The sequence below is a fragment of the Schistocerca americana genome, chromosome 11 (genome assembly GCF_021461395.2).
Source record: "Schistocerca americana isolate TAMUIC-IGC-003095 chromosome 11, iqSchAmer2.1, whole genome shotgun sequence".
NCBI classification, from domain to species: domain Eukaryota; kingdom Metazoa; phylum Arthropoda; class Insecta; order Orthoptera; family Acrididae; genus Schistocerca; species Schistocerca americana.
In genome coordinates this window covers 100,817,525-100,833,711 of record NC_060129.1, presented here as the reverse complement: position 1 = coordinate 100,833,711, position 16,187 = coordinate 100,817,525, and the positions used below count along the sequence as shown (strand labels likewise).

General features: G+C 38.2%; 1 protein-coding gene across 1 annotated transcript in view; it reads right to left on the bottom strand.

Moving 5' to 3' along the window:
• Nucleotides 1–14,693, bottom strand: part of LOC124554062 (zinc finger protein 70-like) — a 105,974-nt gene extending 91,281 nt beyond the window's left edge. Inside the window, exons 1-3 of the mRNA XM_047128103.1 lie at nucleotides 14,683–14,693; nucleotides 14,337–14,423; nucleotides 7,935–7,997 (exon numbers count right to left, since the gene is read on the bottom strand). Coding sequence (XP_046984059.1) covers nucleotides 7,935–7,997; nucleotides 14,337–14,405 — 132 coding nt within the window. The 5' untranslated portion in view covers nucleotides 14,406–14,423; nucleotides 14,683–14,693. The remainder of the gene's footprint in view (nucleotides 1–7,934; nucleotides 7,998–14,336; nucleotides 14,424–14,682) is intronic.
• Nucleotides 14,694–16,187: the final 1,494 nt, after the last annotated feature.

Below are 16,187 nucleotides of genomic sequence, written 5' to 3'. Positions count from 1 at the left end.
ATACATTATCATGAAAAATCAGCACTGGACAATAAGATAAATCTGCATTTATCTCATTGAATGTTACTGAAATTTGGAATCTGCATGCAGGTAAGTATCAAATGTGAGGAAAAAATAATTCTGAAGTGTCAAATGTGATGTGGAAAAAGTAACTATTTGAGTTCCAACATCCACCCACCATAGTACATTAATGCTTAAAAAATAGTCTGGTAAATATTGTATACAAATCAAAATCCTCTATCATACTGCAGTGACAGGATATATATACTTGTCAGCTACGTAATTGAAGATGCATGAATTCAAACAGTGAAAAAGATTTGGAGGAAAATTACATCAATAAAGTACAACATGATATGAGGTTGACCAAATATAGACAACATGAGCCATGCTGTCCAACCATTTCATTGAAGAGATTTAGAGAATCCATGGAAAATGTAGATCTAAATTTTGAGAGGACAAACTGAACTCTTTCATCTCAATATGATGTCCTGTGACATTAACACAGCTGTGAAAACAAAAATTCCTGTGAAAATCTATGAAATGTATTTTCCCAAAATTAGCCTGTGTAACTGTTTAGAAAAACCACACAACAGGAAAATATTTATTCTGTTAGTAATAGACATGTCCAAAACAATAAATTCTCTAAATACAGAGATTGGAACATGAGCACTGGACTACTGAAGCATCACAGATTGCTACTGTTACAAACAAACTCTGGAAGACAGGAACATACTTCTGCCTAACAAACCTGATAAAGTGAACAGACATGACTTAACAGCCAATACACCCAGCATGGGGAATGTTGTGGAATACAGTGAGGACCTGCAAATGTTAACAACATTACATAGTTACATGACAGCAGATATCTGTACAGCAAATTCAAATGAAGCTAAATCCCCTGAATCCCCAAGGCCAACCAAAAGTTGAACATATGAGAACCACCAAGACAGCTTATATAAGAAACCTTCCATTAATTTATAAGTAACATCATATCTTGCAAAACATGAAACAAAAAATGAAAACTCAACAACTTATGAACAAAAATGTTAGAAAAGGGATCAAAGACATCTCTACAGTTGATAGTTGACAATGATGCAAATGGTAGCAAAACAGAATACCGTAACAGAAAAGACATAAATACAATACTTTGCCTTAGAAATTTTCTCCACTAAAGAACATAAAAATGCATTTCACATTTCTTACTACAGCACAGATACTAAAATGACAGATACATAATTGACTAAAGTGGGGACAGGAGGGAGAAGGAAAAACCAAACTTTTTCTACACAATTGGCCACTAGACCTGAAGGGGCAGCCATCAGATGAAATAAAACGAGTGAATGTTGCAGGATCACCTCTGGCAATGGAACTGTTATTTTATGGAACAGTGGCGTTTCATGGGAATAGAAAAATGCACAGGTCATTTCAGGTTGTAAGAAGAGGCACAGCAAACATGTTTGGAGCTAAAGACCTAAACAGCAGATAATTTTGTTCTCCTACATGATTTTGAAAAGAGAACAGTTCCTCTGCATGAATAAAAATTAATCCTACAGTCATTCATCAAGTAAAATTGACTACTCTATTCACCCACTGTTCTGCTGAATGCAATCAGCCAATACAATTTTGAATACCGGGTGATTTAAGCTAATCAGAAACATTCACATAGTGATCTAGTGACTGTCTAATATTAGAGATTTGTCTAACAACAGATGTAAAAATTTATTTTGGCTGCACTGGTAAGTTAAACCTGGATTTCTTGCATTTTATGGGCTGCCACCTTAACCATTATGGACACATCCCTGTGACAATAAGAACTTGACCGAAAAGGGTATCTTGCAGATCATCCTCTTCAATTTCCTTCAAACTTACAGTATTTGGAGTTTAGTGCTGCAACATCTATTTCCTAAACCAGCACTAGGCAGTAACCAAACTAAAAAAAAAAAATGACTTTGAAGATCAGAAGACTTCTGAGTGCTGCCTACTACAAAACATTTCCTATTTATTAACACAATTGCTGGTAATTGGAAGAATAGCATAAAAGTGCCTTAATGAAAAAGTTGCTGGTTCGGATCTCTTAGTAGGAACTACTACTTTTTAAAAACTTCCATGTCTACTAACAAACCGCAAATTTAAGAAATACTAAATTGTAATGGTTTGGTAAAAATTACATATTTTTTCATCATTCAACATATTAAAACAAAAATTTTGATACATGCGAGATTTATTTATTTTCAATTTGATGCTCTCCATTTTTGTACCAAAATGTAATTTTTTAACAATACTTGCATTTTTATGTTACTTTTAACTAAAAATAACTGTTAGAAAAGTATGACAGCATGAATTAAAATTACCATTTGCTTTACATATGGAATTTAAATAAAACTAAAAGAACTGGTAGCACTTAGTGTGATCAGAACCACCAATTTTATGATTATTATAATATTACCCTATGCACTCAGCTACAGACAACTATGTAATACATTTTTTACACTTGCCACCACTCACAAATCACCCAATTGCCAAATGCATTTCTTGTTTCTACTTTTATGGAGAACAGTATCATACTGCTTTACCAAATAATTGGCTGGCCACTGACCTTCAAATCCTGAACCTAAGACGAAAATCTATGAGGACACACAAGTGAAATCCCCTTGGCAGCCCTGGAGGCATGCTTGGTTAGGCTAATTGTTTAAGTAACTGATCCTGAAACTAGGAGTTACAGCCTCAAATTTGAGACCTAGCAACAATTTTCATCTGTTGGTTTGTATGTGTACCAATGCAGAGTCTCAGAATTGTTATTGATCTTCATATAGATAATGAAGTAATTCTGCAGATATACATGCTAGAACTATTGCTCCTGCTCAAAGGCAGCACTTTAAACAATGGTTCACCGTCCCCACCCCAAATGAACCATGGACACTGACGAGGCAGGGTTGCTTGCATGTCAACAACATTGAAAACAGTGTTAGGTGCAACCACAAATAAGTATGATCTGAGGAGATATCAAACTTAGACATGGATCCTCAAGAGGGGCAAAATAATTTTCAGCAGTTGCAGGAGCAATGGTCTGGATTATCAACTGACCTGTCCTTGTAGCATTAACCAACTTCCTGTGCCAATAATGCAAATGGCTGAAAGCAAAGCGAAACTGTAGCTCTCTTTGTTTTTCTTCTGAAGAGCATGCAGCTCTACTGCACGAAATTACATTAGGCAAAATATTCAGGAGGTAGAATAGTCCCCCATTCAGATCTCCAGGCAGAGTCTACTCAGGAGGATGTTATCAGGAAAAGCATGCCAGGCAGTCTATATGTCTGAGTGTGGAGTATTACATATCTTAGTAGGGTAAGCGTATATCACTAGGGGTAAGATAGATATTGCCTACAGGAAAGTTAAAGAGACCTTTAGAGAAAAGAGAAGCACTTGGATGAATATCAAGGGCTCAGATGGAAAACCAGTTTTAAGTGAAGAAGAGAGAGCAGAAAGGTGGAAGAATTATATAGAGGGTCTATAGAAGGGTGATATACTGGAGGGCAATATCATGGAAATAGAACAGGATGTAGATGAAGATGAAATGGGAGAAATGATACTGCATGACAAATTTGACAAAGCAGTGAGAGACCTGAGTCGAAACAAGGCCCTGAAATTATACAACATTCCATTACAACAACTGATAGCCTTCGAAAGGCCAGCCCTGACAGACCTCTACCATGTGGTGAGTAGGATGTAGGAGATAAGTGAAATATCCTCAGACATCAAGAAGAATATAATTTCCAATCACAAAGAAAGAAGGTGTTGACAGACGTGAAAATAACCAAACTATTAGTTTGGTAAGTCGTGGGTGCAAAATACTAACACGAATACATTACAGATGAATGGAAAAACTGGTAGAAGCTGACCTTGGGAAAAATCAGTTTGGATTCCATAGAAATATTTGAAAACATGAGGCAATACTAACCCTACAACTTGTCTTACAACACAGATTAAGGGAAGACAAACCTATATTTGTAGCATTTGCAGACTTGAAGAATCCTTTTGACAATGTTAACTTTATTACTCTCTCTCAAATTCTGAATGTTGCAGGGATCAAACACAGGGAACAAAAGGCTATTTACAATTTGTACAGTAACCAGATGGCAGTTATAAAGAGTCGAGGGGTATGAAAGGGAAAGAGCAATTGGGAATGGTGTGAGACAGGGTTGTAGCCTATCCCTGATGGTATTGAATCTGTATACTGAGCAAGCAGTGAGGAAAACAAAAGAAATTTCGGAGCAGAAATTAAAATCCGTGGAGAAGAAATAAGGACTTTGAGGTTTGCCAACGACATTTTAATTATGTCAGAGACAGTGAAGTACCTGGAAGAACAGGTAAACAGAAGGAACAGTGTCTTGAAAGGAGAATGTACGATGAACATCAACAAAAGCAAAATGAAGATAATGGAATGTAGCCGAATAAATCAGTGATGCCGAGAGATTTATATTAGGAAATGAGGAACAAAGTAGTATATGAGTTTTCCTATTTGGGGAGCAAAATAACTGATGATGGTCAATGTACACAGGATATAAAATGTAGGGTGGCAATGGCAAGTAAAGCTTTTCTCGAGAAGACAAATTTGTTAACATTGAGTATAGATTTAACTGTTGGGAATTCTTTTCTGTAAGTATTTGTTTGGAGTGTAGTCTTGTATGGAAGTGGACAACATGGATGACAAACAGTTTAAACAAGAAGAGAATAGAAGCAAACATCAAACAATGGAAAATCCAGGATGGAATGTAACAATACCAGAGAAGGAAAGTCGCTACTCATGATACAGCAGTGGTGATGAGTCACGATAGGCACAATAAAAAGATTCACACAATTAAGGCTTTCGGCCATTAAGGCCTTTGTCAGCAGTAGATACTCACTCGCACGCAGTCTCAGAGAGCTGAGAGCACAGCTTGGCAGCTCCCTGTGCACGCGCGCGCACTTGTGTGTGTGTGTGTGTGTGTGTGTGTGTGTGTGTGTGTGTGTGTGTGTGTGTGTGTGTGTGTTGTGTAAGAGAATAGAAGCTTTTGAAATGTGGTGCTACGGAACAATGGTGAAGATTAGATAGGTAGATCATGTAACTAATGAGGAGGTACTGAATAGAACCGGGGAGATGAGGAATTTGTGGCACAACTTGACTAGAAGAAGGTATCTGTTGGTAGGACATGTTCTGAGGCATCAATGGATCCCCCATTTAGTATAGGAGGGCTGTGTGGAGGGTAAAAGTCAAAGAGAGAGACCAAGAGATGAATACACTAAGCAGATTCAGAAAGATGTAGAGTGTAGTATGCACTTTGAGATGAAGCTTGCAGAGGATAGGGTAGTATGGAGAGCTGCACGAAACCAGTCTCTGAACTGACGACGACGACAACAGCCTAGGGAGGTTAGAGACTTTAAAAAGTAAACATTGATAGGTTGTATTCAGTTGTAGTAAGAGCTGAAGTGCAGTGGCAGAAAGGACCAGACTTCTGATCAGGTTAGTACAGGATTATCTACAAAAAATCAAATAGGAGTCATGCAGGGGAGCCCTAGTAATGAGCAAGAAAATAGGAACATGAGTACGCTATTAACAGCAATGTCGAATTACCATAGCTGAAATACGCATGAAGGAAATACAACAGTGGTAGAAATTTGAATGGCAACCAGACCAGCAGAAGAATGGAATAGGAAAAAGTTTGATGAGTAATTATTCAATAGCTAAAGAAGATGAGAGCCGATTCCAGAAGGTAATGAAATTCAGTAGTAGGAACAGGATGCACAATAGTTACGAGAACATCCAATGGCATAAATGACAAAGGGAGAAGCCGCCTGGTAGAATTTTGCACATTGCATGAATTAGTCACTGCAAATACTTGTTTCAAGTATCATGAAAGAAGCTTGTGTATGTGGAATAACGTGGAGAAACCAAAAGGTTTGAAGCAGATTATGTAATGTCAAAAACAAAGGTTTCAAAACAGGATTGTAAACTACAAAACATTTCCAGTGATAGATGTGGACTCTGGCTAGAGTTGTTTTTATTAACTGCAGAGTAATGCTGTTGAAATGGTAAAAGTAGAATTTAAGTACATGAGATTTGGGTAAGTTGAATGAACCAAAAATCACTGATATTTTGAAAATGAGCATTAGGCAACAAGTTATAAATAGAGGGTAATTATACACTGGGTGATGAATAGGCAGATTTGAAATGAAACAGTGAAGGCAGGAGGAAACATAGGTAAAAAGTAAGGCCTAGTACGAATACGTTAACAATTCATGAGATGCTGAATTTAACTGATGAGAAGAGAAAATACACACATGTGGCTATTAAAACAGACAAAAGGGAATACAGACATTACTGGAATGATGTTAACAGAACATGGAATATGGCTAAACAAGAATGGTTGTAAGGCAAACAGGAACAAACTTGCTCCAGAAAGGGGAAAGGAAGTAGTTGTAGACAAGGCTGGAGATGATATGATATGGCCAGAATTTGATACAACACTGAAAGAGCAAAGTCTTAACAAGGCCATTGTAGTTGATGACATTCCCTCAGAATTATTGGGATACTTGGGAAAGCCATCCATGACAAAATTATTCCACTTTTGTGCAGGAAACGAGATAGCTGACAAAGTTATACATTGACCAGAATGTAATAATTCAAATTCGAAGAAAGGCAGGTGCTAACAGGTGTGAGTACTATCAGACCAGACCATCAGATCAATATATCATGCTTGCAAGAATGGAAAATCTTTTAGAGGGTTAACCTTACATAACATCACTTTGGGTACCAGGAACGTGTAACACAAGGCAAAACTGATACTATGGCTTACCTTAGACGAGTTAAAGAAAGACAAAATTGTGTTTACAGTTTTTGCAGATTTACTGAAATGCTTTTGAGAATGTGGAGTTGACTGCACTCTTTGGAATTTAGACAGCAGCAGAATAAATAGACAGGAAGCCCAAGTTTGTTTGCAACTTTCACAGAAACCAGACTCCAGTTGTAAGAGCTGAAAGACATGAAAGGGAAGCATTGAGTAGGAAATGTGACAGGCTTGTAGCCTACATCTGATATGCACTCTGTACAAGGAAGACATGAAGGAAATCTGGAAGGTAAAAGACACTGTGTGTTTACCAATGACAATGTAATTCTATCAACAAAACCAGCATCTTGAAATTGTCAACGAAGGGATGTGTGGGAGGTAAAAGCTGGAAGAGTAAAATTGTATAGTATTACTAGAAGAGATCGTACGACAAACATCAATAAATGCAATAGAATCTAGCTAAATAGATCAGTCAATGTTGAGTTTCAACTAGAAAATGAGACTCTAAAAGCAGCAGACAACTTTTGCTATTTGGGCACCAAAGTAACTGACAATGGCTGAAGTAAGAAAGAAATAAAGTGAAGACTAGGAATATCAAGGAACATGTGCCTAATAAAGAGGACTGTTCTCATCGAATAAAATTTTAAGTGTTAGGAAGTATTTTCTGAAGATATTTGCAGTGCAGCCCTGTATGGACGTCAAACATAAATGATAGACAATTCAGACAAGATGAGAATGGAAGCATCTGGAATGTGCTACAGAAGAATCCTGAAGATTTGATGGGTAGACGAAACAAATGAGGGAGGAACATAGGGACCAATTTCACTAACACAAGGGACCTGTTAATAACACAAATTCTGAGGCATCTAGGGATAGTCAGTTTGGTAATGGAGGGATATGTGAGGGTAAAAAGTGTAGAGGGAGACTATGGCATGAAGACAAGAAGCAAGTTCGAATGGATGTAGTAGGTGACAGTCATCAGAGATTAAGAGGTTTATAGAGGGTAGACTAACATGGACAAGTGCATCAAGCCAATCTATATTATATTCACCAAAACTGAGCCATAACATAACACTGCTTAATTTCATACAGTCACACAAATTCTAGACTTACCTGTTGGTTCACTTGCTCATCCAATTCTTCTTTTACTTTCATGGTAGATGTGTGTAACTGAACCTGTGGTGAATAGTAAAAAAATATCTGCAAGGAGTTCTTTTAAGAAGACAATTTTAGATATATTACAAAAAAGTATCACATATTGTAAGTCTATGACACTTTTAAAGAGTAAATGACTCATTCTTTTCAGAGAGTGGCCTTCTCAGTGACAGTCAGTAAGGTGCATTTCAATGGTAATGATCGAAAAGTTATATGAATAATCAGTGGCAACATATCTGAAAATTTATTAGCATCTTGCACTTCATTTTCCTATGCTGCTATTTTCAATCGTATTTCCTACTTCCATAATCTTTATTTACTTATCATTAACTATTTTATACGAAATGCGCATCATACAAAAAAACAGTAGTGTAATGAAATCAGTGGGTACAACTAGAATCTTTAATATTAAAATCAACAATACCAATATCATACAGCTAATTGCAACATGCATTTTCTATCAGCCAATCACACAGTATTATTTTGAAATATTAAAATGATGTGGATGAAGCAGGGAGGGAATAAGTAAAATTATTGCGGCCATTCACTTACTGAGAGTTTCCTGTTCTTGCTAGCCTATGACTTGGGATGTGGATTTTTGCATTACTTACAGTATCTAGTTTGTAAACTGCTTTCTGGGAACACATTCTTTAACATTCTCCCTGATGCCAACAACAGAGTCATAGAGATATCAAAAACTATTAGTATTCTAAGCCTGGTAAACAAAATACAGACGGCACTCTATGTTCCACCTAGCATATGACACGGACCTTTTTTATGTTACTGACATCAGGGGAATTAAAACATGTCTGAACCAACCACTCCTCTCAGTTTACACTCGAGGTAGAACAATCTTGAAGACTTTTCTTGCAGATTTGGTTGGTGTCTTTTTCCAGTTCACTTTCCCATTAACATGAAATTTGGCATGTTTACTTTCTATACTGACTTGCAGACAAATACAATGAAACAGTGTTAAAACATTGAGGTTCTGGACAAAGCCCTTCTAAAATAGAAAACACATTCACAGGAAAACAACAAACACACACATGGCCACTGTCTCCAGGAACTGGGAATGACCATCTCCTGATATGAGGAGGCACGGGGTAGCGAGAGAGGGATAGCAGTGTAAAAGTGGGAGGAGAGGTGGGGGGAAGATAATGTGTTCTCTGTGATAGCATGCTAGGATGTGGCAGAGACAGTACGAGTTGCTAAAGGTAGTTTTGGGAAGCTGTACTGTGGGAGGGGAAGGGGAGGAGAGAAATTGAGAAAGGGAAAATAGTAATTGCACTGGGAGGAAAGAAGTGTGTGTGTGTGTGTGTGTGTGTGTGTGTGTGTGTGTGTGTGTGTGTGTGTGGTGAAGTGAGAGCAGGGAAAGGGGATATGGGTAGAGGACATGGACTAGCATAGACTGAGTCTAGAGGGGTTACAGGAAATAATATGTTGTGTTAGAAGATAGAATCCAGTTGGAGCCAGCTGTGAAGCAGTTACTGAAGTGAACCACATCATGCTGGGAGCACTTCCAGCAAGTGGGTGGTCCAGCTTTCTTGGCCACACTTTGGCAGTGGTCACTCCTGCAGACAGAGCAATTTAGTTGTCATGACTATGTAGGATACGGCACAGTGGCTGCAGGCAGGTAGTTGCAAATCACACGGTTGCTTTCACAGGTAGCCCTGCCTTTGTGTTGGAGATGTCTGACAGGGCTGCAGGAAACATGCATGTCTTGCATGTAGCTCTGTTTCAGGATATGAGACATGAGGCAAGAGGTTGGAAGCAGGGCTGGAGTAGCGATGGGCAAGAATATTTCATCAGTTCAATTGGAGACAAAACACAACTGTGGGAAGGGTGAAGAGATTATTCCTCATTTCAATGCATGAGAGGTAGGGTAAATCCCGGCAGAAAATGTGATGCAGTTGCTTCAGTCATGGGTAGTACTGACTTGCAAGGGGAGTGCTACTTTAGGAGTATGTGGGAGATGGGGGTCGAACAAAGCGTCCGATCCCACCCGTTGGCTTCCGTTGGCTTCTACCTGTGACTTAAGGCTATTGTGGTATGTGACATCATGGCGGTGTGGAATTCAGTTTGTGAGAGTGGCGTATTTGTAGGTGGTTTGATGTGATCGGTGGTGCTCTCTGGTAATGTGTTCATGTGTTGAGTGTTCGGTGATGTTTTTGGTTTAGTTTGCATGTGTGGCGTGTTTATAGGTGGTGTATTGTTGCGGTTGGTGGTTCTCTCTGGTGGTGTGTTTATGGGTAGCGTGTTACATGGCGTATGATGTTCATTTGCGTTGTAGCATTGCACGTGTGTGGTATTGGTAGTGACTGTGCTTTCAGCGGAATATTTTTCAGGGAGTTAACAATTTTGGTTTTGTTATGTCAATGTCACTTTTTTTTGATTGGTGTGTGTGAATTTTGGTAAACTGCTTTTTTTATGTCTTTGGTAGGTATGGATGTGACTGGCAGGGTCAACAGTTTTCGGCGATGATGGGGGACAGTGCGTTGTCTCTAATAAAATTTCTTCAACTATTCGGATTTTTGGATGAAGTCTTGAAGTGTTCAGTGTGTTGTGAAGAAATGTGGCTTACTAAACTTCTGGCATCTCTTATCAGGGATGGCTATATGTGGAGGTGTCTTAAGGTAAATGTTAGATTCCAATTTGTGGGATTGGGAGCTGCTGTTGAGCTATGTAGATCAAGCCAAGTGTCCGATTCCACTGTATATTGTGTTTAGTGGCATTTGAGTAGTTTTGTGCCGTCGTTTTTTTGTCGTTTAGTATGGTGGTGTGTCTAAATTTGTTTGTATTTACTTTGTCCCCACCCAAAAAACCCCAATTTCCCACACTTGTCCCGTTAGTTTCCTTAGGTTTATGTGGAACATGTGTGTTGGCTTTTAATTGTATTTTCATGTTAGTGGTCATGCTTATGTAATGACATCATAGGCGCCATATTGGAATCTTAGTGTATGGCCGTTTCCACCATATTTGTGACGTCATGGGTCAAAGCAGATGGGTGGAATCTGATGCTTCTGTATTTGTGACTGGCAAGACAAGGCATGGGAATTCCGTTTCTGGGAAAAGGCTGTAAAGGAAATTTTAGGCTGTGCACACCTCAATGTGACCCTTAGCATTTTCTTCAAACCACATTTTTTCCCAATATTCTTAGTTGGTAGAGTCTCCTTACATTTCCTTTCCCCGTAACACTCTGCATCAGAAAAAGTCTACCTTGCACACCTACAAATTCTTTAATCACCACCACTACCAGAACCACTAGTGGTAGCAACTGCAGTAGTAGTGTAAGTACTGCCAGTATTAACTTTTAGTTCATAGTATTATTCACTGACACTGCTACTTCAGACACTCAAATCATTTAATACTATTTGCCATATTAAAACTTAGTTTCAGAAAAATATGATATAAAAAGGGAAACCATGGTCCAATTTAATAGAGGGTCTGATGGACTTAATCAGATCAAGTTCAATAAACAAATCAATAAGATCACAAAAATGTCATCAACGAATCTTGATCTGGTGAACGGTTTGTGATTCTGGGTGGTTAGTAAGGAATCCTTGAGGTGGCCTATGAATAAATTTGCAGAACATGGTGACATACAGTTGGCCTTTGATGTACTGCAGATTTGTTTGTAGGCAATCCCTTCAATAGAGAAGTAATTGTGTGTGAGAATGTAGTTGGACATGACGACCAGGAATGGGCTGTATGCTAGGAGACAGTCAGACACTGGGGAAGGTACTGTTCAGTGACAAAGTCATGTGTGTTTGGGGATGTGATCATAGAGGGTGATAGCACTTTCCTAAATTGTACAAAATGGAAACTCTTCCTACAACATATCACTCATCCCCATATCCCCCCATAGCGTCAATGTTCACTAGTCTGTATGCTCTGCCCCACCTATTCCCTACCCTGCTCTCATTCTAGCACTGAGCAGTGCACACACCTACCCCACAACTCCCCCCCCCCCCCCACACAGCCTCCCAACACTGCACCTAGAAGCCCTATTCTGTCACCCTATGTCATTGACCAATCCCACAGGCAGCACAGTATCACCTCCTCTCCTACCCTGCTATCCCTAACTTCCCACCCCACAGCACCTCTTTACGCCACCAATCACACCAACAGATTTGTGCTTGGATTAGATGTATTCATGCTCTAGTGTTGTTCTGTACTTCATATGAATGACTTTGTCCAAAAGCTTAAATATTTAGCAGTCAATTGATTCTACCTACCTGCAACCAAAGGCCTCCTCAATGTGTTGAGTACAAATGTATCCCTTGTATACCATTATTCGATCCTGACATTTTCTGTTTGATTTTACTTTCTCTGTTCTTTGGAAAATGTAACTGAGGCACCTGAGTTGTCGGCAACTGAGTTTTGCTTTTCACCGTTGGACCAGTTCAGATACAACCTCACATGAAAAGCTAGAACAGCGACTGCTCAGTCACACAGCTTTGAGCTAATGGAAAAACAGATACATTTACAATAAAGATGTATCACATGATATGAAAGTGCATTGTAGTTGTCACTTCTGTAGTTGTTCCAAAAAGAAGTGATAAGAAGACTGGAACACCAAAGGCATGTGTGCTAAATCTACGATGACTTGCCTTTACCAACTGCTTACATTTTGAGATCAATGCTAGACCCACAGTACCACTAGAAGAATGAACATCCTGAATATGAGCAAGACACTACACACACCAAGTTCATAGAAAGAAAGGTAAGTGAGACATTGAAAGTACGAAGGTTTTCTTCCTTAAGAGGGGGGGTGGGGTGGGGAGGGAGAGGAAGGTCCTACTTGACCCAGACTTTGGCAGTTGACACTAACAAAAACCTGTCAAGGCTACTTTCATAGCCTGACATTGTCTAGCATGGGTATACATTTGTGTTTTCACTGCTTCTAGATAAACTTTCAAGATGAATGATTCAGAGCAAAGACATCTTTACAGGGTCACAAGTGTTTTGATCCAGCTACAAAAACACAAATTAATTACAGCACTTTGATAAAGAAAGAAATGAACAATATATTTTCAAAACAAGTTCAATGAGGAGAGAATTATTCATAGAATGTTGATGGCCACACACTGGAAACTTCAAATCCTGCTGATCTCAGAAATACTGAATCAAGAAGTGAGCTCTAACAGTAGCTTTAGCATGTTTTAATTTGCCAGAAGCTGACAGTGACATTCTGTTATAATTACTTCTTTTATAAGCACCAAATCCATAGGCATATGTTGTGTGTTACAGAAGTGTCATATTTGAGCCCACACAGTTTAACTCTGATTATACTAACATTTAAGTAATTTGTGTGTTACCAAATATTTAGAGTGGTCATGTGAAAATCTACTGGTTAAAGAGCATTGCAAACATTCTGCAGTTATAACTGTAACACTCCTTTACTCTTTTAGTATCAGCATTACCACCATTTCCTTCTTAGGGTTGTAAATTACACTACCAACTACTCTTTCATTTAATAGTATTTAAGCTCCTCAAAGGATTTCAACAACAGCTCTTTGTCACCTACCACTTCCCTATATTTAATAGATTCTGAATACCTACCCCCAAATCAAAAACTGATCAAGAACAGTAATATTGCTAACAAGAACATTGAGTGCATAAAACCAATTAGATGAGCAATAGCAAAAATAATACACCAGGAAAACAATATTGTACGTCATGAGTTTAGATTTCTCCATCAGGCACCATGACAAATAGACTGCCACATATTGTCTTTGCAATAAATCCACATATATATATCCCTATTGTCTGAGAAAGCAACTACGGTCGACTTAAAAACTGACCACAAATAGAGCATCTGATCAATTCATCCAGCAAGCCATATAACTGATCTACAGTAGCAGCTGAATCATCTGCACTCTAGCAAGTAGAGTCCTACTCATATATTACTTTATCATATCCATTAATAATACCTTTCTAAGAAAGGAACAAATGTAGACATTAACAACACACCAAACTAAATCTCAAAGTAGAAAATTAATTTGTAACAAGTGATTGCAAACACCACAATAGTTCAAGAACATGTGACAATTTCCTAGTAGACAACAAAACTGTGATCATTAACTACTGGCACACCAACATCACACTAACAATAAGCTACAGAAATTTTAAAACAAATTAAATATTGGAGAGCAGCATTATATACTACAAGATACCAATCCATTGCAAATATGTTGCACAGCCAAGAGTCACAACTTCATTTGGTCAAGAATCAAAACCAACAGCCAGTACCAAATATTTCATCTGACGAACAACAGGGAAGGTAATCTGCTTGTTTACACACCACATTGCACAAAGAAATTAATGAAACAATGGCAAAAAATACAAGAAGCTATTTACCAAGGAGCCTGGTTCAGCATATACTTCATTCTTCTCTTTTTTCAGCCAACTAGTTCCCTTGGAGTCCATGAGTGCTCTCCCAATCCACTGAAAAACAAGAAAGCAAAAGTTATATTGTTTAAATTGTTACTATTCAACATAGTGCACAGGCAGCATTTTCTGGCTGCAGCAAACGAGTCAATGCATATTACAAATTTAAAACTGGCTGAGGAACAATGAACCTGATAGAAAGAACTGATTTACAACTTGCTGGTTATAAGGACTCTGAAGCCTCACTGTCATTAATGGAAAACAACTCAATTTGACAGAAAACAAAAACTACACACAATGGAAACAAATGACTTACAGTTACTGCTGTTACTTAGTAGCATTTGCTTGTGGTATACAATCCTATTCTGAATATGGTAGCTGACACATCTTCCTTTTTCCACATAAATTTCTAAGTGTCATGTGAAGCAACTAAGATAAAGTGAATTTACCAAACAAATCTATTTACTGTAGACAATTTTATGTATGAAGAATAAAAGATTAAATGAGTCTCGAGCTATATCTAAGCCTGTCAATGTATCCTGCAAATTCCTTAAAATACAGAATAATGTAAGAGGTTTATAATTATGTTCTTAGCAACGTATGCAAGGACAGAAAAGAATTATTTCTCAATCATACTGGCTGCACTTTCAATCAATCTATAAACCCATATATGCTCATGGTATGCAGAAAAGCAGAACATGAAAATCCACCCATACAGACAGAACTTTCTTCTTTTTCAGTCAGTTTAGTATGTATTTTTAACAACTGTTTCCTTATACAGTCATTTATATTGAACATTATCAACTCAATATAGCACAATGCTGCAATCTTTACCCAGTCACTAAAAAACACACACTGCTGCCTGAACATTGCATGGAAAAATAAATGATCGACTGTCAAGATTTAACAACGATTAAATTCCTCTAACAAGACTTGGTGAAATTACTTTCTCATAAGCATACCCATGACAATGTTCTGTGGTTTTGGGATACTTTTGTCGATGGCAATTACACATACCCATTAGGCCTTACAGAGTCAATTACATTTCCCATATCCTTCCATAGATTGAAACGTGCACATTACTACAAACAACAGTTAACACTATTTACTAAACTATGGAGCACATAGGCACATTGAAAATCCATGGAAAACGCAACACAATGAATTCCCTCTACAGCATTCACTTTCATACCAAGATAACCAATCCCTGATACTCTGTATTAACGTGTGCTAACGAATCTGATGTATCGGCAGTGTAACTGTTTGCGCTACAACCCGGGCGAACTACAGATTACAGTGAACTCTTACTGTCCCTGTTCCTTCCTTCACAAATATTGTTACCGAACTTCGCATGCACAACACAAATATAACAATATGAAAGCAGCGGGCGTGTGAACTTCATGAGGGCCTTTTTTCGTCAATCACCAAGTATTTCACATTGACCTGCACTTTCTCTAACCACCACATATAGACACTTTTCCGGTAATTACAGACAACACATCAAAATTTCTGGCGGTTCTTTTGCTAAATCACGGCAAACATTTAGCAATTTTATCGGACAGAACGAAAACAGCAAGCATATTACATACCAACACGTCGATCTGGTATTTTTCGTAAATGCCGAACAGCACAGGTATGTAATGTGCACTAATATGTTAGTCTAACCACTAGTCACCTCCTGCTCGCAATGCGGAAACATAAGCACACTGAAAATAACAAGTGTTTGGTTCTGATACACATAACCTGAAATAATTACTTACGAAATTCTACGGCTATCTCAAACCATAACCAGAGGCGCCAAAGATCATGCAAGAATTAAAT